The 26150-nt window shown below is 35.3% G+C and overlaps 1 protein-coding gene across 1 annotated transcript in view; it reads left to right on the top strand.

Moving 5' to 3' along the window:
* The window catches only part of ODAD2 (outer dynein arm docking complex subunit 2), a 78628-nt gene that overhangs the window by 32231 nt on the left and 20247 nt on the right, over positions 1-26150 (top strand). The window contains exons 15-18 of the mRNA XM_050313717.1: positions 941-1183; positions 8726-8840; positions 21067-21255; positions 21843-22064. Of these exons, the coding sequence (XP_050169674.1) occupies positions 941-1183; positions 8726-8840; positions 21067-21255; positions 21843-22064 (769 nt within the window). The remainder of the gene's footprint in view (positions 1-940; positions 1184-8725; positions 8841-21066; positions 21256-21842; positions 22065-26150) is intronic.

The raw sequence follows: 26150 nt of genomic DNA, 5'->3' as shown, positions 1-26150 counted from the left end.
AAATGTAGGGGCTGGGAGGGAAGTACAAATGAGAACTCAGTAGTACCCTCAGAGAAATTATCTCTGATAATTAGATTAGATACAGGTTAGATCTATCTTAATATACCAAGTGAAAGTGTCAAGGTGTGTCAGAAATTGTGTGACAGGAACATACAGTATTTAAGTGTAAATAATCCTCTTAAGTTTTGAACAAAACAAACTTAGAAGATGATTCTAGCACTGAGGAAAACATCTTGTTCTGAAAGACGAACTCCTGAGGTTTAGCACACATCTTTGTGTAGGATAGGACCTCCAGGATTTTTAAAAAACATATTTTTTGATTTTCAGTATCAAAAGTTTTATGAAGAATGAGGAAAGTATTAATATAGCAATCAAGTCAAATTTCTGTCAACTTATTTCTTAACTTCAAATTGGAATCTAACACTTCTGCAATAGAAGTGTACTAGAACTATGGGTCTGACCTTAGGAAAATGCAATGTATTAGGCCTGAGCTAAGTATAGAACTGCTCAGGGCAAACTCTGTAAAGGCTCGTAATCCTTTGGTTCAGAGAGGTGGAGTAGGGTCTGGTAGACCATTACTCTCACTATTGTTAACACAGCAGGAAAAAGTACTGAGGTAAGGATAGTAACTACCAGTCCTCTGGTTTGTTTCAGCTATTTGTGGATTTTGCATCCACATGTCAAGTTTTAGAAAACCCTCAACTACTGAAAAGATTCCTAGATAACTAAATTAGAGAAATGTCATTAGAAAGGTAGGTTCTATGTCACACTTATTCTAAGTGATTGGAATGGCTTACCTGTATTAGAATTCTTCAGCACAATGATTTACATACAGAAATTAAACATTGTACTTCAATAATAATGATTCTTTAATTGTAAATTAAATTTATAGTGGTAACATACTGAAAATAATAACTTAAGGTTTTTTGCTGTCGTTTAGATTTCGGGAATATCAAACCATAGAAACTTTGGTAGGACTGCTTACTGATCAGCCTGAAGAAGTCCTTATAAACGTCGTTGGAGCACTGGGAGAATGTTGCCAAGAGCCAGTAAATCGAAGTACTGTCCGCAGATGTGGTGGAATACCACCTTTAGTGAAGTTACTCACTGCAACTGACCAGGCATTACTCGTGAATGTCAACAAAGCCGTAGGAGCATGTGCAACAGAAACTGAAAATATGACGTGAGTTATTACTATACATAGCATTTTAAATATTAAAAAAATATTAGTCATTCTGATGCAAATATAGTCAATTCTAATCTGACCTAAAAGGATATTTTACTTTTTGGGTTTTTTTGCAGGATTCTGTGGGTTAGTTACATCCTCCTGTAAATGTGCTATATAAAAAAAAAAATTAAGGAAATACATATTTTATATATATATATATATATATATAGCATTTTGAGGAAAACAAAATTAACCTTTATTAAATTGATTTTTATTAAAATTCAAAATTACCAAGCACCATTTAGAAGTGTTGCATGACAGGTATGTATTTTGCCTTGTCCTTTTACATCTGTTATCAAATCATAAATAATAATTGTAAAGGCTGAATTAGAGAAAGTTATTCTGAAAAGGAAATGTGCCCATTTACTGTCATGAAAATAAACTTAAATTTTTTGAAGTAGTGTACTTCTAGTATTTTATATTTTTGTCCCTCTCCATCATTCCTTTTGTGAACTCAGACAGTTTTGGACCCTTTTCTCCCCTCTTATTTCTTTGCAAAACCAAAGAAGAAGGCTGTCTTTTTACTGAGAGAGTTGTTCCTCTCTTTGATTTTATGATGTAGGTTTGTATAAGTTACAGAGGTTCTTGAGTTTTATGATTAAGTGTTCCAGTTAAATGTTGAGGTCGGCATTTACTGCACTTACAGTTCCCTTACAGGAATATTTACTTCAAGATTCTCAGCATATTTCCCTCCTTATACATAAGGAAGGTCAGAAAGAGAGTTTTATTTAGCTCCTCCTGTTCTGATTTGCATAATTCACTTGATATTCATATAGCAGTGCAGGGAATTCTTTTCCTGAATAGGGCTTTTGTTTTCATGCTTTGGCTGTCACCCAGTGGCAAAAGGCTGGATGGTACACAACTGTAAACATAGGTTGTATGAGCAGTTAGCCATGTAGCATAAAACTATAAATAAATGAAATCACTTTCATGACATCTCACTAAAAATCAACCTTTAGTGTAATGTATTAACCTAACAGAATTAGCATTGCAAATACTGAAAAACTGAAATGCCAATAAATATAAATTGGTATTTAGAAAACCTCAGACATACTCCAGTACTCAGAACTGTCACTTGTAGTATGCAGTATGGATAGCTTCATACTGGAATGTGTTCTGTATAATCATAAAAAAGAACACAAGTCTGCTACTAAAATTGTGATAGAACAAAGTCCATCTTGTTTTTAAGAAGGAGAGAGTACAGGTTTTTTAGGACAAAATTTTATAGTTTGTGAAGCGTGAACAAAGGAATCAAAATTTGTTCACATAAAAAATTCTCTCTTGAAGTTCTCAACCTTAGAAGTGTTTTAAAAAGTATCTTAAAATATTACCAAGTAGCAAGATCTTGGCTAAGAGTAGAATACTACAAAAAACCTGTTACACAAAATGTATTATTATTAGCAAACCTGTGGCATATACCTGATGTATTGTGCTAGATAGGCTTGTAGTACTAGAAGAGATAATGCTGCTGTCTTCTCCCGAAGAATGATTCATCCAAATGGCGATAAGTTTGATACAAACCCAGCAGATTTTTTAAAAGCAATGCTTAGCTAAAACATTGACAGCAGAGCAGTGTAACTGTTCACATGTTTAAATGATTTGCTTGAATGCTCTACCTCTCACAGCATTGAGGGCACTTAAAAGCAACAAAGAAAAAAAAAAGAAGTACATCTGTTCCTCTCCTTTCTCCTCCTCTCAGACCAATACAGCAGAAGCTGAAATTGTATCTCCTCATCCAAAGTGCTCTCCTTTGGGGGAAGAATAAGTCACCAAGGACACGAAGGAAATACACACACAGTCTGTAGTATGACTTTTTTTCTGTTTACAGAATATAGGCTCAAAACAATAAGCAGCCTTGTTAGAAACTACCGTGGATTTCAGTCTCTTTCTGTAAACATTTTCTGAAGTTCTTAACCAAAAAGGCACATCTTAACAAGGATATGGAGATGTGCCAAGATTATCTTCTAAAAAGAAGCAAAGCAAAGCCACTTGAAGCCTGTAAGTGTATAGAGGTGATGAGAACTTCCCATTGCAGGTTGATGCTTAGATCTTTATGGTCTTTCTTACTCATCTAGATGGTACCCGGTTACATTCCTTGTTTCATAATCACTTATTTCTCAGAACGGCTTGACAGGTTCTAGGCGAGCAGTTCTTCTCTACTGTTAGCCTTTGTGTTGACAAATTTGGCTGGTTTTGAGGCTTGTTTTCTTTGTCATGTGGTACAGACAGGCTCTGTTTATAGAGTTACTTTTTTAGTTTGGCATTACATAAACTTTGAAAACTATGACGGTTTTTCTGAATTCTGCTATCATTGACTTCCATATGTACTGGAAACCCAGAAAAAAAGAAAGCAGAAAAATATAAAGATAGGTTCTCATAACGATTTAGAATTTTCAGATATATTCTTACATTTCATGTCTGTTTAACAAAGTGTGGCTTAGAGACTAAATATCAGTTGAGCAGTCTTCTATTTTGAATGTGGTTATCCTTGCAGCAGTAGGTATGTGGAAACCATAGAGACCAAGTGTAGGGCTCACATAATTTCTGTGAATGATTCAAGGATATGTTATGAAGAGGATGGGTTTATTATATGAAATAAAATATTATTATGGATTATAAAAAACTGAGAGTGTTCTGTGAATCAGTGTAGTTAAATTCTGAGGGAAATGCTGTACAATTTTCTTGTGTTCCATGGAGGAAGCCTGCACTGATGAAGAAAGACTAGTAGATAAGTGTAAGTGAATCTACATCTTCTACATGCATTTTGTGTATTTTATTTCTGCCATGTTTCCTGGCTGACACTATAACTCCTACAACTGTTGAATGGAAAGTACACTAATGTTACTTTTCTGCACCAATCCTTTACTTCAAGGCAACTTTGAGCAATTAAGTGATTCTTATTGGCTCTATTGAGCTATTTAAAATAAAGAACAGCAGCCAGCTTCTGTCACAGCCAAAAATAAGTTGACTTATCTTTAAAAAAGCATAATTATGTGACTGAACTTCCTTACCCTTATGTGGACAGCATGAAGCTGTTCTCCATACTCAGTCTACTACACTACCATTGACAGAGATGCTGCAGTACATTTTTTATGTGTATTTATCTTTTTGAGGAACTTTTTACAATTATTCTTTTTCTTTTACAGAAAACAAAGGACTAGGGCTTATTCTTTGACTACCACCAAATTTTCATTTGCCCTTTGCATTCGAAAACCCATAGACTTCCTTGCTAGTGTTCAAAACTGAGGGTTTAGAATCTTATAAACCGAAATGTACAGTTATTTTAGCCGAACAGATGGAGTTTGAGTCATTGGTATATAATACTATTTATCAAAGCAGTCCACAGCAACTAGTGAAAGTTTTAAGAAAAATGCTAAATTGTGGTTTCAAAAAAGATGAGATTACATTCTGCCAGAATTAAACCCTGTAATCTTACCAGTGAGCACAATACAGAGTCAGTCTAACATTGTTTATTTACATTTGTGTTTGTGGTCTAAATTGGCAGGCATTTAAACTAGAGTTCTCAAAGTTCTGGCAAATAACGTTGTAACAGAGAAAGATGATAGATATGACAAACAGATGTCTAGGCTGCGTGTATGGATGTGTATTTAAGCAATTCATGTTGACGTTACTACTGGAAGTGTTCAATATTAAGTTTTAATTTGAAAAAGAAGTACTATTTTGGATTAACAGCTTTGCTAGTTTCAGATATATTTAAAAAGCAAAGTAAATTGTTGGAATTGTGACCCACGTCTCGCTCATGATGTTCAATGTTTTCATGATGCCAAGATTCTTAAATAATTTGAAAAGCCTGTGTTAAGCAACTTTTGCCTGTGGATAGACAACAAAAGTCAATAAAAAATATCTTCTTAAGTTATCTGCTCTGGTCAGATAGCAAATACCAATTCACTGCAATACTAAACATTCCAGTAATCTCTGAATGGGTTTAATTGCATTAACATTTTTTGCCCATAAGACCTCTTCTCTGTACACCATACATCAGTGGTTCTGTGTGGAAAGTAGGAGGATGTTTTGGTCACAGACCTTGCAGTTGCCGTTTGGTAGGAGTGATGCCAGCTACGTATCCCTTCACCTCTGCTCTAATCATGTCTGGCCAGCACAGGAGTGCCTCTTCACTCCAGCCATTTCTAACTGCCAGTGCAACTACTTTTGGTTATTTTGAGGAGCAGAATAATCTACACCTCTTCTAAATTCTATCAGTGATCAAATAAGATCAGTATATGGCAAGGTACAGAGCTTTGAATTACAAGAGGTGGTCCAGTTCTATTGCAAGATGGCTCAGCTGTGTTAAGGAATGGAGCCACAACAGTGGGCTCTTGCACTGGAACTCCACATATTTATATGTTGTTACATACTCACAGTGAAGCACCAGACAGCAATTACCTACAATAAAGTTTACATTTCTACTTTGGATGAGTTTCATACCTGTTAAGATTTTGACTATTAATGATAGTGTCCTGTACATTAGATACAGTGCATATATGCAGATCAGCTATTCTATAAAGCACTTAAATATTTGAATATTAAAGTGTTAAACATTAAGATTTTTATATCAACTAAATGTCATATAATTTCAAATTTTATGAGTTTCCATTCAGCTTTCAAAGAAAATGTTTTGCATTTTTATCAAAAAACCTGTGTTTTAACAGTCCCATAAGTGGTTGCTATCTCCAGATTTAACTGTAGTTTAATGTTATCATCAGAATGTCGACAAATAATTATGAAATATATAATTTAAGTGAGTGAAACCACAGAGTGAATAATGTGCTAGCTATGGATGAATACAGAGTTGAATGCCAACCAAGTATATTTTATGGCATATTTGCTTGTATTGTAGTAAGCAGCTTTATTACAGCATCCTGCTAATTATATTATAATAAATGTTGGGAAGAAAATTAGATAGAAAACTATTTACAAAACCAAATCAGAATACTGTTTAGCATTATACCATCAGAGCTGAAATGTTCAAGATTACAGGTCTGTTTTCCTATCTCTTTCTTTGTTTATTTGTAAAGAAACCTGAATGTGTATTTTTGTCAGCCTGAAAAAGGAATTTTCACATAGGAAGGAAACTAATGTCTAAGCACTTTTATAGAGGAAACATTTTTCAGGACCATTTGTTTTAGTGTTCCCTTTGCTGTTAAAGCAGATACGCTCACTCAGCATCCGTTTCCTTCATCTGCTGGATTGTGCAGTGAAACCATAGAAAGATAAAATAGTAAAGTCTTTAGCAGTACTTTCTTAATTGGTAAATATATGCTCTCATCAATATGAAAATAAAAGGATTTGTGCTTGCATGGTGATTACACAATGATAATTCTTCCAGAATGAGAATTTAAGAGCATAATTCTTTTTATTTGAGTTAATCTAGTGTAACTGTGAGAAAGCAGTACTCAGTGATATACAGTGTAATTTGGAGATTTTTTTGGTTTGTCTGTACTGTTTTCTGGTTTAATTTTATACATATTGAATGGTCAGAGAACTACACTTATAGATATTCTGAGATGGGTTGTTTTGTGTCTAAGACAACTAGTCTTTCTGGTCTTCAAGCGAAAGGCAAATTCTTCTTAAGAAAATGAACAATAGAGTGAGGCTAGTTTACCTTGAAACACTGAAGAGAGGACAAGGAAACTGAAAAGAAAATGAAAGTAAACTTTAAATTGAAAAGGAAGCTTTTAAAAATGGAAAGATAAATCAGCCTAGAGGTTGTTTTTTTTAAAAGTATGGTGAAAAAATCTGAACTCAGTGTTTGGCTTCTATCTCTTGATTTTTATATACTGGTTGGAACTGGGTCATTTATATTTAACCCCTCTTGGGAGGAAGTACCTCATGTTGGTATATGATCAGTACTCACTTGACTAGAGGGGAGATTCGTGGGTTCTTTTTTAATTAATTCCAATACAGGAAAAAATGCCTTGTGCTTTCTGAAGTGACAGAAGAGTAATGTTAAAATTCCTTAAAAGTCTTTGGGGTTTGGAGGGATTTAAAAGCTTGTTTTGAAGTGTTTACTTGAGTCATCCTTACTATGTGAACATATATGTGTAATTGTGGTTCATGATTATGCTGGTTTATTTTGTTGTGTTAAGACTTTTGAATTTGTCCTTTGCATGATTTTCTTGCAGTTGATTTGGATCTGAGCATGTAAAATAAGCTGTACTAAAATTGGCAGACCTTAAAAAATGTAGAGTGTCTTAGCTTAACCATAGCTTTGTTAGCAAAAAGTATTATTTTGAAAAACATAATTTTTTAACCAGTTTGCATGAAAATGTTATGAATAAAATCCTTTCTTATTTTAGACAGACTACATGTCCTTAATTATTTTTTCTGCTCCAAGTGGTGATAGGATTACATACAAAGTTCATTTTATAATTAGTTTTAAAATTTCCTGGCAAACCATATATAGTGAGCACAAATGAGATATTTTATCTGCTGTTTTGAAGCTCAATCTGTATTTCAATTTAGCTCACATTTACAATGAAAGATGTAAACACATTGTATGCAACTGAATTTTTTACTTTTGAGGTTAGACAGTGAAGATGTAGTTGCTTTTCTTCATCTCCAGCTCATCTGCTTTGAGTTTAACACAGGTTTGTTTGTGTGTGTTTTTTTTTTTTTTTTAAGGGTATGTTAGTAAAGGTTATTAAGTTTTGTTTGACCTTCCTTTCCATTTAGGATATTCACTGGAACCTAATGTGAAGTTATGATCCCCAAGTCTGATTGATATGTAAACATAACACAGATGGTAGAGATGATTCCACTGATAATTCATTTCTCAGCTACTCATGAAGATACTTTGATTACAGTGTGTTTAAATAATTATAACATAGTGTTCAGTGTTGGTCTTGTTAGTAAGGAGCACATGGGAAACAAGTTAGACGTTATTCATGCCCAACAAAGGATGCTCTGTGGTGTGACCATTTTAATTTCTAATGCTAGATTAGAAACATAGTGTTTTAAAATATGTCATAGAGCAAGGTAAATACATTAAGCATAGACTGAATAAAAAGTTAAGTACATAGTTTTGGGCACAAATATTTGTTTTGGAAAGTATTTGTTACCATATGAAAGAAGCCAGTATGCTCGAATTCAGATTTCACTTTACATGCAGATCGTTAAAAAGTCACATGCTTGTTTTCACGTTTATGAGTTCTGGTTATAATGTAGTTTACTTTATCTTCTGTAAGACTTTTGAATGACAGTGCTGGAAAAAAGTAAACATTAATGAGATTTAGGTAGAAAACATTCTGTCTTTACATTATTTGTTCACACTCATCTGCTTTAATAAGCACTGTTTACTGAATATGTTGATGGTGATTAGCTGACAATAATACACAAGCACTTGCATAAAGCAAAACAGTGTGTTAAAATCATGCCAGTGTTTGTTAAAGCAGTGTTCCAGCCAAACTGATGTAATTTGAGATTCAACATTGTCCACTCCATAATTAATTATCTCTTTGTTGTTCTGTTCTGCAATAGGATAATTGACAGTCTAGATGGAGTTCGCTTGTTATGGTCACTGTTGAAAAATCCTGACCCAGATGTTCAAGCAAGTGCAGCTTGGGCTCTTTGTCCTTGTGTTGAAAATGCTAAGGTAAGAAAGTACTGAAAGTAACAGATTTGTGTTATATATACACACACATACAGTTTTTATATTTGGTTGAATTCCAGCAATACTTTGCTGTTTGCGACTTACACTCTCCTTATTTCAATCTGTTAACTGCTTAAAAAAACATATGTATTCACTTTTCAAAAGTGAATAGTCCTCCATCTAGTGCTCATTATATAATATGTTTTGTCTTTACAGTGTTTATGGTATTTGGAAAATATATTTTAATAACTTACCAGGATCTAAACTTACTGTTCCCAAATAAAGCATGCTGAAAACAGAAAGCTTCTACTCACAGGCTATGAATAGCACAGGTAGTTCTAGTTGTTCTCCACTGTGAGGAACTTCAGCTATGTTCTCAAGAGACCATCATTTGATTTCAGAGCATATTTCGGACTCAGTGCCAATGTAATCCTTAGGTTTTCTGCTCAGACTGCCAACAAAAAGTGCCAGTTGTGAATAGTGGTGGTTGTGCAGGTCAGTTGTGCACAGAAAACTGAGCTATTCATGTATTTCATGACAGTTTCCAAATGGAGATAGAATGGTGAGTATAAGCCGCAAGTCGTCTTCTGTGAATTCCCACCACTGACCTGTGGTAGAATAAATGGGCAAGATTTTGTTTCCCATTAGAATTTTCCTAGAATACCAATGTTATTCTTTAATCCTTGTACAATAATAGCTTCCATTTCTAATTTACTTCATAATTGATGCAACTTTTGCATCTAGTATCTATTCTACCACAAATATACATCCTTCTACATATAATATGAGATCCTGACTATGTAAAGAGTGAGAATTCCTTCAGAGTGCTAGATATCCTCAGCATCCTTTGCAGGCAGTATTTCCTGTTTGGAATTGAGCACTGTTTGGCTGCTATTTAATTTAAATAGATGATTTGATGTAGATACAGATATATGAATTAAAGTGTTGCGGGAATATTTGTTCTTAATTTTTATAACTTAAGGATTTTGTATTTCTTCACAATGATCTCTGCAATGGCAGCTTGCCATTTTTAAAACATTCGTTATTCTGAATTATCTTTTCATCTTTTTTTTTTCTAAGCTCTAGTATAATGAAGGTTTTTTGGCACCTAAATATACCTGCCTCTCTCTTGAACAATATTGCTATAACTGAATGTTAAAATACTACTTGATCTCAGTACCAAGGTAATACTTACTATGTGTAAGATTCTGTGACCTGAAGAGTCAGAGTAGAACTACACATTGCTAAAACTTCCACTAAAAGCACTTTTTCAGAAACTAAGGGAATAGAGGAGAGCTACTGAAATTATAAATTAAATGGATTTTTTTCTTGGTTTTTTTTCTCGTTTTTTTTTTTCTCCCAAGATATTTGATGAGTGCAAGCTATGTACATCCTTAGTGTAGCTATCCTCCTTTCATCTCTCTTGGCTGCCTGCCCAAATGCTAATCTGTGACCCCACAAAGAATTCTTTGTTTGAGCCTGAGGCCGAGTGGCACACTGAAACAAACCTACCAATAATACCCTTTCCGCTGACACTGAATAGAAAGAAATATGTATAAAGCAGTGATTATAGGCACACTGTGGAAGTACAGCAACTACTTCTATCTAAAGAAAATTTTTTCTTTTCTGTTCAAAGTTAATATTATTCAACGATTTGCATGATCCTCCAAAAAGCAGTTTGGTTTACGCAGTGCTTGATTCAAAACCAGTAATAAGTTTATGACTTTAAAGGATTATGTGCATTCTGGCTCTTCCAAGCCTGTACTTGGGACTGCAAACTGTGTTTCAAATAGCTGTGAGCATGGAATCTGGATTTGTTTTCTTTCTGTGTTCTTTTGTGGCAGCTGTAGTCATTCTCTTCTGTGTTGTGTAGGCTCACAGATGAAATAGAACTTGTTAATAGTATCAGAAACAAATTTTTATAACATGTAATGCAGCATCCATTTTCCCACACAGACATTTTCTGTACAAGCAATGTAAAGGTTATTTTTGATATTTACAAAATCTTAGAAGCCAATCAATCATTCTAATAGGGTGGTTATTGTCATAACATGTGAGTATGTTTCCCTTCTCTGTTTAAGACTGGGATGTCCATCATTGCTGTTTTACCATTAGGAGATAAGAATCACAAAAGGCCAAGGCTCAAATTCTCAAGATGTTTAGATGTTTGTCACTTTTGAGCTTTTGGGTCTAACTAGTTTGCCTGCTGTTAGGCAATAATTGCAAAAGGAGAAGAATCCAAGTTCCCATAGACCTAGATTATATGTTGACAGTCACATCATGGTAGCTGTTTCAGAGTGCTTCCCATGGAATAGAATTGTGTATGATACAGCTAAGTGATGTTGTTTGTTACAGCAATATGATAAAGTTCAGTGATATTTGGTCCATGACAGATCTATAACTTTTTAAATAGAGAATGTAAATTGTACACTCTAGTACATAAACTGTTATAGCTCTGACAACCATAATATTAGTTTGACATCAATCATTATTTCATATGCCAGCATTAGTTCTAGATATGTTTAGCCTGAAGAATTTCTTTTTCTTGTAGAGTGAAGATCTTACTGTCAGTGATACAATCTTTTTAGTAGAACTCTCCTGAGAAAATTCGCACAGCACCTGAAAGTGCTACTTTTGAGTTTTAGACCAATATGTCATGGGTTTGGGTAAAGTAGTTCATACATTTCTTTAAAATCTAAGACATAAAGAGACAAGAATGTAATTTATTCAAAGGAATTATCTTCTTCATAGAAGCAGATTCTTATTAATTAGTTCCTTACTTCCGAAAGGAAACATTACTACTGCAGGCACATTGGTAGTGACAAAGTGTAAGTGCGCTGTCCAAGAAACACAAATGATTATGAAAAATGGCTAGGAGAAGTCTACTGAACTCTGTTGATGTTGGAACAGCAATATTTGGTTATGATGCTTCTTTGAAAAACAGTATTTGTAACATTCTCCCAACATACATCAGCCCAAACAGAAACATTTAGAGAAATTTTACAAAAATATTGTTTGTGCTATTATAAAAATCACCCAAAGGCATTGCGCCAATAAGAGGAATACTGCCAACTTGAGTTTGTATGAAAATACCTATTTCCTCACAGAGTAACCTTCTACTAGAATCTTTAAATAAATTTAAAAAAAAAAAAAGGAAAAGGAAAAAAAAAGTTGTAGAGGTTTATTTTCAGTCCTGATATTTAGTAGAGTTTTGGGCGCAAACATTAGAATAGGAATGGTAACGTCAGGCATCATGTTTTTCTGTCCTTTTCTACTTGCATATGAGCTCTCAAGTTTCAGTTTTAGCCTTTTTATAGCTCAACTGTAAGGCTTTCTTAAAGAACCTCAGGAAGCCATCTATGTATAGAGTCTGTCAAAGTAATGTAAGTAAACAGACAGAAACTGGGGGTTTGAGACACTAGGAAGTTATTCTGTTTTCTTAAAATGTACTTGTAAAATGACATCTCACACTTTCCTAATAAATCGTGATTTCAGCCCTGCAGTGGAATATCATGGGTGTGATAAAGATGATCATCTATCTGAAGTTGTCTGTGCATTTCCTACATACAGGGAAAGAGAATGTCCCTGCTGACACACGAGAAACCAAAAGCAAATCAAAACTTAACCAGGTTTAGTAGGGAAGGGTAATGAGATGGGTACGTGTGAAGGTTAATTCCTCTTCAGTCTTCCAACAGTATTATATTCTGAGGAAGTGACTTCTGCAGCCAGCAGTCTGGAGTTAACCTGTGGATGGAAAATATGCTGCTGATGACCTATGCTATGTAGGATTCTTACATAGATTTTGCTTGTTATGGAAATTTTAACATAACCATATGTACGAAACCGCAGAGAGCATTTCTTTACTAAAAGTAACAAAGAAATGTAGTTGAACTTGGAAATTCTTCTAATATATAACAAATAGTAAAATTATTTGCTGTTTTAAATTAATTAAGGTGCTTTCTTTACACATTTTACTGATTTAAAACTGTAGTGTATAAAGATAATCATACTCCATACTGCACACTGCTGTTAATTTGGTTTATATTTTTAAAATTTTATTTTAGCAGTACCAATATATTTTTTTTACATACTGTTCTTTGGTTAAGCCCATAATGTCAAAATTCCCTACTTGCATATTTACAGCCTTTTTCAGTTTCTTAGTTTTCCTTACTATGCTTCTTGCAATTCTATACAGAAAGTTTGGCAGTTCAAGTTTAGTGCTCTTTCTGCTCTCTTTCCATTTTCCTTTTTGTGTTCTCTGGAAGTATTACTTTTTTACTTCAATCATACCTACTTCTCTATGTTTACTCTCATTTTATGCAGTTTTTAATCCCTGATACCTGGATTTAGACCTTCCAAATTATAAGAATTTGTTATGAACTAAACTTTGAAAGCATACTACAAGGGAGACAAATAGGAACTTTTGGTTTGCCCCTCAAGCCTTCCTGAGAACCAGGGTCCTTGGAGATTTAGGAAGCCCAGGAAGCCAGACCTGGCTTGGTGAATCCATATCCCACTGCCATGCCTGCAGGGTACATGCAGAAACAGCCCATCCAGTGTTTCTTGACACAGGCTGCCTAGTTTAGTGAACCTACTACCAGGAGTTGTCTGAGCTTCCTGTAGACATGTTGGAGATCCCAAATGGACTGACATAAATTGCTGTGAGGTCCTTAATGTCTGCAAATACAGGAGTCCACTTTCTGTAAAACACATAAACTGAAAGCTATGAAGCAAAGGGAAAATAAGGGTCTAGCCTGTATCTCCCTCACAGAGGAGCCTTGGGTCCCAAGTTCCATGCAAAGCAGCTGCCTGAGAGCTTGGAGACCATGAGAAGCCAAAAAACTCAGGAGCTCCTGGAGACCTGGCTTTCCAGCTGTTTGGCAGCCCATCAGGCAAGAAGTCAGGGATTCTATGAAAACTACAAGCCAAGCAGCCTGGCAGGCTACTCACCAGCCATCTGGCTGACAAGAGAAAAGATGAAGAGACACATTGGTAATTTAGCCTGCCTTTCTGCCTGGTTTCTGTCAAAACTTTTCAAGAAGTCGTTGTGTTCTTATGGAAGGCTTTGGTTCCGTTCCATTAGCATTTTCTGATGGAATACTGTTCCACTGGAAAATATTTGACCAGCTTTTCTTGTAGCTTAGTTTATAATGGCTACACATGCTAGTCAACAGCTTGTCATGTAGCTTCTGCACTTTTGAATCAGGCTTGCTAATTGGATTTTAAAAGGTTTAAACTCCATCCTCCTCCAATTCTTGTTTTCCCTCTCTTCTGTGTTTTTCCTTTTTGTCCATCTCACTCTTTTCCTGTCTTTACCCTCTCTCTTGCCCCATGGGACTTCCATAGATCTTTAGGAAAGAGAAGAACATGGAGATCATTGTTTCATTTGCTGCATAATATAGACCATAAAATTTCAAGCAATCATTTTATCTAGTGCTGAACCTTTTGACTGAACTAAAACATATTTTATACTCCATGCTGCTTGTTCGCATTCTCACTGGTCTGTGATGGTGAGTGGTACAATATGATATGATTGCCTTCTTAAATTCCACTCTGTTTTATAGAGCCATGACAGAGTTGCAAAGACACAAACAATAAATGTTATAACAGTTTATTAGTTTGTGTTGTCACTGCATTGGTTGTTTAGATAGACCATCCTCAGAACGTTCCAATAATGCTGTCTTACACCTCTATGATACAAAACTACATATTAGTGATGACTATCTCATAAACATTTTAATAATTATACGAAGCTTTCTAAGCTGTGTTTGAATTCAATTCAATCTAAAACCAGTGGAAACAATTTTTAGTTTTTCCAGTTCTTCAACATTAGTTGTTTCTCATACTTTGATCATTTAAATGCTCCTCAAGATAATCTGAAAGAATTGAGGCCAACTGTGGCCTCAAAAGACTTTGATAATAGTAGTTCCACTGCTTCTATGAAAAAAAAAAAAAAAGGATTTTGGCATTTACCCAGGACTAAACTTCAGGTGTAATCTACCAGATTAAAACGTAAAGAAAACAACAGACCAAAGGACTACTAAAAGTTGCTGTTAGTGTACTATTAGTGACTATGTCACTGTTTTTTAGACCATATGCATTTCATGCATTCTTGGGCTGTACACCTGGATAATGGATTTTACTTTTGTTTGTTGAAACTATCAGTAGAAATACACTTGCAAAGTATTTGACTGTGCTATGATCAAATTCCTAAAGAGCCAGGAGAGAGGAATTCTGCTCTTACAGGCTATAGAGTAGTATTGGAATAATCTTGAAGTCACTCTGCTTTGTTGCTATGGCTTTAGCTGCTTCAGTGAGGTGAAGAGGACAAGACAGTTCCTTTTGTTGTCCACTCTTGTTTTTCCAACACATTGCATCGGTCCAACACAGAAAAAAATTATGAGATATAGTGAAGTAGTCTCATCTCAAAAGATGTTTCTTCATCTGTTCTGCTACAGTGGAAACCTCTGTAGCTGAATAAACAGGAATAAAATTAACTTTTAAATATAAAATAATCTGGTTAATATTATTTTAGAGTTATTTAATAAGAAAAATTAATAGAAACTTGCTTATATAAACTGTGTTTCCCATTTTCATTGAGCAACCATAACATAGAAACTTTTGTCTCATTTCTTTATTTTGAATTTTTAGTTGGTTTATGCATTAAGATGAGAAGTTATTCAGTTGGCAATAGCGAATGAAAATAGACAGCTTCCTTCATTAAAGAAAAGGTAGTTTAAAGATGGCTCTTGATAACTAAAGTTTGTTTGCACAGCCATACCATCATTTTTTTGGGCAAAAGCAATTCAATTTGACAAATTAACTTTGACACCTTAAACTTTTAAAGATGTTCTAAGAGTGAAATATGACTTGTTTTTGATGGAGAAACTTTTATCTTTCAAGGGGAGTATTTTTAAAGATAAAAACAATGTGTTTTTGTAATACAATGTTTAGCTGTAAATCTTTCAAATAAAGAAAACAGTATCCACTTTGGAAGAAATAAGAAAGGAAAGAAGTTACAAAAGAATCCATTAGTTTTTCTACAAGAACTGTATGTCTCAAGACTGATGAACTCTATTTACTTAATGAAAATAAACACAAAAAAATATTATGATGAGGAAACTCAAAAATCCCGAATGTTCTCCATGTATAAATACTGCGAAGATCGAGTGATTTTTCCAAATCTCTCTTTCTGTGAATACCATGATAGTTTCTGCTCTTAATTAAAAAAATGTTCAAAGCTGGTCTGTCTCACAATATTTCTGCTCTTGGCTGAAGCCAATATAGAAATAAGTGAAAAGGGAAAGTTAACTAAATTTTGTTAATAGTCATGCAGTTCAGCAAGATGAAAACATGTGATTAGAGTAGCGGGGTGAGGCTTTTATTAGCACAGCAGGTAACTTTGCTGGCCTTGCATCGATGCAAGATAGATTATTTCTTTTTACTGATTGAGACTGCAAAGTCCTCCCTGTGAATCCAATTTTAAAATAGTATCTATCATACTTTCTGAGGATAAAAATTTTGCAGTCAGCTAGTTAGAAGATGTGGTCACATGAAGTCATGAAAAATTCTGTTATCTCTTCCTGTCTTCTTCAGCCACTTAAAATGTAATTTAACAGTCCATGCTTTTTATATGTCACTTCAGGTTAAATATTACATTAAAAGGTATAATAATAATGAAGACTTAAAATTAAGTTATTTACTGTTAATACAGTCAAGCCTTCTTCCCCTCTTCATTTTTTTTTAACTTTTTTATTGCTTCTTTGAATGTCTTTGGGTTTGGCCTCTTACTTTGTTCAGCTCAGGAAATATTATTGTTAAAACAGATGTATTCAATCTATCATTAACACATGCACTCGGATCTCTTCAATAAAATTATCTATTTTATTGCTTATCAATGATTTTATCAATATTTTTCTCTAGAAAGACTATGTCTTAGATTTTATTCTTACCATGCCATTTTTTTTCTGGCCTCATTCTACCTGAGAAGCCTTCTTAGGACAACTGGGAAATAAGATTTTGTCACAATAGGTAAGGGAGGGGAACACCTGGCTAAAATGTACTATGGGTAAATGTGAAAGCTTAACACACACTGATAGCTGGACATTACAACCCCTTTGGATTGTCAGACAAAGTAAGTTGTTTGTCAGTTAATAGAGAAGGTGGAATTTAAAGATTTTCTATTTAAAGATATTTCTTTTTGAAACACAAAGTAAAAAATTATTTCCAAGGTAGTATATTATTGTAGTATATTATTTTTCTTTCTTATGATAGTAAAATGATATAGATGAAAATGCCTGAGAGCACTTGGAAACTAAAATCATTAAGTTACTTTAGACTTTATACTATGAGCAGCTATCTGATCATTAGTACAGGTATACTCGAAGAACATAGATTCAAAAGAATTAAGTCCAAACCTCTGCAATCACAGGCACAATTTCATATAATTTCTTCTTTAAATATAAATGAAGTATGGCAATTGTATATAACAAATACACATAGTTTTTAAAAAAGTAGACATTTACTGTACAAAGCAAGTATGCAGTTTTACCAAATGGTACAAAAAAAAAAAAAAGATTGCATTTGTTGTTTAAATTTCTTTGAAAAAAAAAGTCTTGTACATAACATAATGGACTTTAAAGCTCTCATTTCAGTTCTTCTTTCAGCTCATTGTTCTTCAAATTTCTTGATATTTTGCATTTCTCTTTTGTCTTGCACAGACTACCAGACTACACTCACAGTCACATTTGGGAAACTTTCCTGACATGGTTTCTACAGTTTCCCTCTGCTTTTCGTCACGTGTAGAAGGTTCTGTCCTTGTGTTTAGCTGGTTTCACAGATGATTATTGAAACTCTTCTTTTACTTACTACTGGATTGTTTATATATTATTCCATCACTTCAGTTGGACTGTACTCCTTTACAATATGTGGAAAGTATAAGCTTGTCAGAAGAGAAGTTTAACAAATAGGGTTATGATCACCTGGGAAAAAATATGTACAGGTAGGACAATAAAAATGTACAGATTGGTTCAGTAAGATGAGATACAGGCTATCTTATCTCTTCATGGAACATCTCTCGAAAGCAGGAATAATAATACACAGATATCTGAGCCATGCAGAAAAGTAGAATAATCTTCAGGGCCCCTTTCAAATCCTAACCACTGTACTGGGGCTTTTACCTGTTGAACAGAAGCCTTTCTCATCTGTTTAGCCAGTACTTATGCACAAGGTAACGCACATTTCTGTAGTGACTTTCAAGGAATGTAAGTAAATATAAAATACCTCATTTTCTTTCCTTCTCCTGTGTCTGGTCATTTAACTGCCTAGCCATTGAATACATATAGATATGAAATTTGTGTGTGTAGAAAACTTTCTCTGTAACTCTACCACCTTTGGTCAAACTTTAAAGTTTCAAGACAAACATGAAAACTGATACCGAGAATCAGTGTTTTTAATCAAGTGATTGTCTGTAGATGCATTTACATAGTGGTATGTATACAGTAGCAGTTATAGAGGAAGATTTATGCTAGTGTATCCATGGGAAACCTGCTTTAAGCCCACCTGCCTTTACATGCAGCTCACATGGTAATAGAAGTGGCAGAGCACTGCCCTTCCTTCTCTGTTTCTCTCAGCTGCTTTTCTGAGCCACAAACCTGTATTGTCCTTCTTTTGCATTTAGATTCTATTTTAATTTCTACAAGGACTTCTGTTATTTGTTCATTCTGGGTTATTTTACAGACTTCAGCATAAAGTTTGCTCTTGGATACTGCCCTTTTTCCATATGCTGTGGCATCTGGTTTTCACCCTTACACTGTATTGCTTTAACCTCTCCCTTCCAGTCTCAAGATTTGTACTGCCTGTGACAGAAAATGTTTCATTCCCAATATGCCTACCCACTGCTTTTGCTTTCTGTGAGAAGGAAACATCACAGCTAAAGAGTTCTGTTTCACATTTAGACCCAGAACTAAAAAAAGACGAGCTGCAGCATCTTCTGAAATCTTTGTTTACCAAATCCATGAGTGATTTGATGGATTTGCTCAGCAAAGCTAACACATTACAGTTGGACCCTACGCTGTCTCTGTTTTGTAGTCAAAAGCTGATATGCTTTTCTTAAGGATACCTGTAAGGACAGATGACTTAAGTTAGCCAGAATTAAGTAGTTTGCTAGTTTCTGTATTTATTGGACAAAGAACCTTAAGAGAACCAGTCATCTTTCCAGATCCACATTTGAAAGGTTGAAAATCAACAGAAAATGCCTTGGCCAGATTATAGATTGTAAAACAAAGTTCTGATTAAACAGGCATCTATGCTTACTGTGGAGGTCCATTCAACTGGACCCTTTCAAGTAGAAATGGTCATTTCTCTAGGTTGCGTTGCAATACTAGAATTTCCATCCAACCCTTTGTTAATTATTATGTTTACAATGAAGTTTCTGAAAATGCTGCTGCATTTTACGGTGTTGTCTTTCAGGTTCTGTATAACTAACCCCTTCTAGATGGCTGCTGGCAAGATATTGCTTAGTGTTACCCACAGATTGAGTAAATGTGTTAAAAATCATTCAAAGCAGTAGATGTTTTCCCATGATGGCATTGGTTCTGTCCACAAAGAAACTGAAAAGAGATCTAAAATAATGTAATTTTAAAAGGCAGAACATCTTACCAAAGAGAGAGAAAGATTTCTTTTCAAGCATCTCTGCTTAACAGAGTGCGATGAATCTTTGTGTACAGCATTGGTCGGTGTAACTTAGTTAAGAATCTGTGCTTAAACAAAATTTAGATTTATTCCTCATGTTGTTTTAAGGGTACTTGAAGTACTGTGTGCTGCAAGTCACTTCATCACATACTACCAGTTCCTCTTTGCTTAAGGCAACCAATTGAATGCCATACCTGTTAGTTCAGTCTCACAGTGCCAAAACTACTGGTTTTCTGGTTTACATATGACATGTAAAGATGTGCTTGATAATAAGAGTTCACTAATAAACACAAGAGCATGAGAACAGGCAATGATGTGTCAGACCAAAGGTTCACTAACACAGTGTTCTGTTCCTCCTACTAACCCACAAGGGATGCCTAAAGAAAGGCAGAACGGGCAAACTTGCAGTCTTGGTTCTCTTCCCAGACTGCTCTTCCACCTTCAAGAAATCTGTGGCTCAGGAAATTTCTAAATCAGAGGGAATACTTTCATATTGAATAACTGTTAATGGATTCTTTTTTTCCTGTGAATTTGTCTAACATGTAAACTTCTACGAGGCACTGCAGTCCTGCTCCAAAGACTTCCAACTTCTCAACTGTGCTTTGTCTAAAGATAGCATTGATTCTGAACTGGCCACCTGCTAATTTTGTCTGATGCTCCCAGTTCTTCTCCAAGAAGAGAGATCCCAGTGTGCCCTTTCAGTCTACCTAAGATTCTGTACACATGTATCGCACTGCTCCTCCTTCTTCTCTTTTATTGCCTTGAGTGTCCTAGTTGGTTAGTCATTCCTTCTACAAAGAAGTTCCCTACCCCGATTATTCTTCTTGTCTTTCTCTAAACCTTTTCTGATTTTATTATAACTTTTTTCAAGAGGGAAAAAATGAACCAGATATGACCACTGTATTCAAGATCAAGACACACTCTTTTCTATATCCTTTCTTAGAGCATACTTAGACATTTTTCTGGTGTAATTTTTGTGTCCTTTAGTCATGTTTTACATTGATTTTTCATACTCTGAGGTGCATCGTGGTTCTTCCACAGTAGCTGTCATTACTTGTGTAACTTCCCCTCTTAAATATTCCTGAATACTCGTTTGCATCAATACAAGAAAATAAAGTTACCACTCCTTTGTCTGATCTGTCAGACTTAATGTAGGAAATAGAAGGCACTATGAGTAAACAGGAGTGCCTGTTGCTGTGTTGGATGTGTTACTGACCATCTCGCCAAAGTGGTAACAACCAATAAAGGAGATTTCTACCCTTATGAAGTGACAGCTCTACCTTGTGGTATAAAAAATGATAGATACCTTTATTTAGGCATTGAATTTCTGCCTAGATGGTGGTGTGTAAAACAGTCTAACTCTCATGTGTCACTCAAAAGAGCTTTGAATTCCAAATTAGCCATATTCTTGGTGAAGGCAACACAGCAATAGCTGCAGTTTTGAATAAATATGTCATGCCAATCTCTTTTTTAAAAATTTTGCATATAAATATGAATCGAATATGTAAAAACAATACTTATTTTGATTCTCATTTAGGATTCTGGGGAGATGGTTCGATCCTTTGTTGGTGGTTTGGAACTGATAGTCAGTCTTCTAAAATCAAAGACTAGAGAAGTTTTGACTGCTGTATGTGCAGCCATTGCAAATATAGCTAAAGATGAAGAAAACTTAGCTGTTATGACAGATCATGGAGTCGTCCCTCTGTTATCCAAACTAACAAACACAGTAAGTAACATATAAATATATTATACAAAGTATCTGAATTTCTTACATCGGAATGCATTGCGCCCAGCTAAAAGGTTATGACAAGAGTAGTAGATTTTGCAGCAGCTACAAGGAAGAGATGTAGAATCCTTCCTATATGAGATGTATATTGGACATGAAAACACTCTGTGTCTGCTACTAAAATTGCTTTTGAAGATGAACTTCATTTTAATAGTTTCTGTTGTGGAATGTTGCTTTTGAGAGGTGCAGCTGCCATACGAAAAAGCACAAAGGATTGAGAACACAACAAATCTAAACATGCAGAGAATCTCAGTGGTGGGTCTATATTTTACATTTTAATCCTATCTTATCTAATTTCCAGTCAGTCCAAAAGTACCTTTGAAATAATGTAAAAAATCACAGCACTGCCTACAAAAAGAATATTAAGAGACTCTCCTAGCTCTATGCCTTACAACTCTCTCCAGTTTTAATTGTACAGCAGTTCAGTTGGGGCGCCTTAAAGATGTTTGAGAATGCAGTTCTGCTTTTCTATGAATTTTTTGTTGTAGTGAGTTGACTTTAATGTATTATGTTTTTACCTTCTTCAGAATGATAACAAATTAAAACGTCACTTAGCAGAGGCCATCTGCAACTGCTGCATGTGGGGCAGCAATCGAGCTGCCTTCGGAGAGCACAAGGCTGTGGGTCATTTAGTCCGTTACATGAAGGCGCGTGATCCATCAGTGCAGAGAGCTGCAGCTCTGGCTCTGTACCAGCTCTCGGAGGAGGCCAACAACTGCATCACGATGCACGAAGATGGAGTGGTGAAGGTGAGATGGAAGGTTTTTCTTATTTGGGGTTCAGATTACTGAAGAGGTTTGGCCTAGTCAAAAAAGAGTTCTTTAATTTGAAATAGTTCTTGAACGCTGCTCTGTGCCTCAAACTTTCCAAACTTTTCCTAAAAATGTGTAGTTAATTAGTGAATTAAGGATTTCAGTGCTAAAGATATTTCAGCTAAGTTGTTGTTGGGAATGGAAGTATGATGTGGACATTTATTTAATTGTGACCTAGGCTGGTAGTGACATCTCATCAGCATTTTGTCATTCTCAAGTGAAATTTGCAAAAGAAGTTGGGTTATCTTAATGGATAGCTGCCTAATATGGCAGAAAGTCACCTAGAAACTGAGTGTAACTGCATTTGGGGACAAATTAAGATAGAATAATACAAAGGCTTAGTTCACCTCAAACTGTTTCAGTGAATTTTGCATTTACTTATAAAAATTCTTATCTTAGGAGTTAAGAATGAGCATATTCTGCAGAGACCTTGCCCTAGAAAGAATTTTTGTCTCAAAAAGATTTTTCTAGCAAAGTTTTATCTCAGTAGTTGAAGCCAGAAGAGTTATTCCTTTGGCACAGGAGAGATGAGCATTATGGCTCCAGAGATGGAGATAGCAGGACTTCTCAGTTGTCATAAATTCCCTGAAAGATTCTTTATATGCAGGCTTTTCATTTTACTTGATGTTCAGGTAAATGTATTGACAGTAAGAGTTGACTTATGATGCAGTGTTATTATTAATGTTGATTTTATGCCTGCACTTATGATAGTGCACTTTATTGTGAGCAGTTTTAGTTCTGGCACAGTGAATGGTCCTGCATCATCATACATTTATCTGTAGTTGGCTTTAAAGGATCCACTGGACAAAAATATTTAAAGACTCAGTTTAAATGCCAGTACTTGAACTTACTCAGATTAAAGCTAGCCTTTCAGTGCTGGAAAATAACACCTTCCCATCACAATTGCATTATACTGGTTAAATAGCACAAGCAATATATACTGTGTTACAGCACGAGCACTTGTTTACTTTCTAGTGTTGCTTATCTCTCCATTCAACTTGCCAACCCATTTTCTGACCTCCTGTCATCTGTTGTTTTCATTTATTTTACTATGCAGAATTTAGGTTTTATAAGTTGTAGAACAATGAACATAAAGCCCATTCTGATGATGCACTTTTACAATAATTCCATCTCTGTCTACGTTCATCTTTATTTTTCAGTCCTAGTTGAAGTGTTTAAGCTAATTAAAAACATTACTTTGCACCTACAAATAAATAGGGACGTACAGAAAAATATCCCAAGTATTTACTTTTTTTTTATTATTCACAAGATTCTGGATTGACTATAATATGTTAAGGGAGAGAAAATAGAACTGATAAAAGAAAGACTAAAACTGCAAAATAAAGAAACTTGAGTTATATTTATTACATCTAAAATTTTTTTCCAGGGTGTGCTTCTCTTCTCATGTACCAGAAACTTGTATTTTTGTAGTACAGTGTTTGAATGTGGGTTTGTATTTGGTTCATTAGAGAACCAAAGTGGAAGTACCTCTCGTCTTATAACTGAGGGATGGCCTGAACACAGGAGATGTATGACTGAATCTCATCACCTGAGCCAGCACACACATGTATTTGTGTCATACAAGCAGATGAGCATTAGCAGTATGACAGGAAGCAGCTGCATTTTGGTTCATGTTGAGACTATCAGCCAGGGTAGAAGTTCTGCTGAACAAGACCTGGAGTGTAGTTTAAGCAAGCTGAATATGAACCTGGTGCCCTGGGAGAAGTGAAAACTAACAGGGTCCTTGGCTGTGTTACAGGGAGCATGGCCAGTAGGTCAGGAGTTCAGAGATTCGTGTTAATAAACCAGGAAGAACCTAGACCATAAAGTGACAAAAGTGCAGTGAGAGGTCATCAGAGCTCTTTTGAGCTGTCTTGAACTTTCTCACCTGTCTAGCTTTGGTAGCATGGAGATCAGTGTCAGATGATTTACCTTATTCTAGTACTATGACTACAGCACATACCCTTTTTTTAGAAAGGATGTAGTTTTATTTTGCCCTTATTTTTCAGAGTAGGTAATTCTCCTACCCACAAGAGGACAATACCTGTGGTCATCTAGGTTTACTAACCCTGAATAAAGTCTGATTTAATTAGCAATTACCCTGTTGTGATGTTTCCAAACACTTTCTGATGCTTATGTGTTGTCTTATGCCTAGAATGGCAAAACAAAGTGAAGGAACAAATAGGCCTTTTTGGAAGACAGATCAGACCAGTGAGACACAGTGTTTCCTATCCGGTGAGGATAAATAACTGAAACATGTTGGGCAGTCTAAGAAACTATGTTCTCTTGGACCTTTGATAGTTTCTCCAGATGTGCTAGTCCCAGTGCTTTTGTTCTGTGTTGGCAGAGCTGAGTAGATCATGAAGCAAATCAACGTGTGCACCATGACAGCTCAGGGAACAGGTGGCCAAAGCTTATAAGCTTGACTTCTGTGGTGGCACTGTTGGAATTGCCATCAAGAATCAATTACTGGAGTTCCAGAAAGGCTAGAGAGGCATTCCCAGATGGCAGGAAAGTGGGTGGAGGAGATTTAGATACTCAAATTTGAGAGGACAGTGGTGAATCTTGCCTGGTGTATTCAGTTCATCTGCCCAGCACAGGTGAGACAGTAGTTGCAGCACTGTTGTCTGTGATACCAGATATTTTTGCTCCATGCTTCTCAGTGATGACAGAATGTCCAGGAGTTTTCATTCTTCTAGCCTCTCCAGTGAATAGTTGACTGAAAGCATACTTGGTATTTAAATAAAAGGGGTTGTTATGTACAGGTTTTTCCAGGACCAATCATTTTTATTGGAAAATTTGTTTGGGTTCCTTTGATATTTTTTCATCCTTTTTCCAGATATCTGGTATTTCAGTAATCATGCCCAGTTGGATTAACATCACAGCTGCTGTAGTTCTGACTAGGTTGCAATACATGCATAATCCCAGGTGTTCTTCAGCACATATTCATGTGCTGTGTTCATTCACATGCACAGAAAGTCTGATGCTTCAGGGAAACATTTACCCTGAAATTGCTGAGTGCTTGAACAGTTGGTCAGAGCCTTTTAAAAGCATTAGGCTTTCTGATCATTTCCTATCCAATGTGTATATACATGTTTTTGTCCAGGAAACCAAGAATAAAATTATATAGGGAAAGTAATTTCAACCAGATTCTCGTATTTCACACTTTGCCACTGCTTCAAACAGTATTTGCTAATCACCAAACAACAGGTGTATGCACACATTTGTGAGAAAATAAAAGTGTTCAAAGTTTTCACCTATTTCTAACTGCACCCAAAATGCATTCAGTTTTCAGAAGCAAGTCTATATGATAAAAAGCTTGGGAAATCACTGGTGTATGTCAGCTGCCATGTGAAATTCTGATTAAACAAACAGGGTGAGTTTGGAGGAAGTTTAGAAAGGCAGTTTGTAAAGTTTTTCTTTTATGTTCAGTTCCATGCTCAGTGTTCTTATGACTGGAAATGGAACAATGGTTATGACCTGTGACAGATGAATCAGTGCTTTCTTTCTACCAAGAATCAGAAAATATTTCCTCTTTCTGAAGTAAAAATTAATGGCTGTGCTGGAAAATAGATCTATATTTTCAAAGACCCGGTAATGACATGTTGTGAGACACCAGACAGCAGGAGAAACATGTTAAACATCAAACAGGTATCGATCTGAATTCAAGACTGGAGATAGCTATCCACAGACCAAGGGAGAAGAGAAATCCAGTGGGGATTTAGCAGTTTATAAGCAAGAAAAGCAGGAATAGCAGGTGACACCCTTCACACTTGGAGTCTGTCACAATTATAGAGAAAAGAAATAGCAAAATCACAAGCAATAGGAAGTCATCACCACATTCTTTGTGGAAATAGCAGAAAATCTCCCTTTAAGCGATTGCAGAGGAACAAAGATGCCTACCTATATTTGACTGCTGCTGAAACCTTAGTACAGATAAGTTCATTCATGAAAAGATCTCAAACTGTTAACTAAAGAGTGTTTTATAGGTGTTTTATAGGGTTGCTCTTTTAAGATGAATTC

This window comes from Myiozetetes cayanensis, unplaced genomic scaffold (assembly GCF_022539395.1).
Source record: "Myiozetetes cayanensis isolate MyiCay16 unplaced genomic scaffold, myiCay2020 scf1, whole genome shotgun sequence".
Taxonomy (NCBI): Eukaryota; Metazoa; Chordata; class Aves; order Passeriformes; family Tyrannidae; genus Myiozetetes; species Myiozetetes cayanensis.
This window is presented reverse-complemented; position numbering and strand designations above follow the sequence as displayed.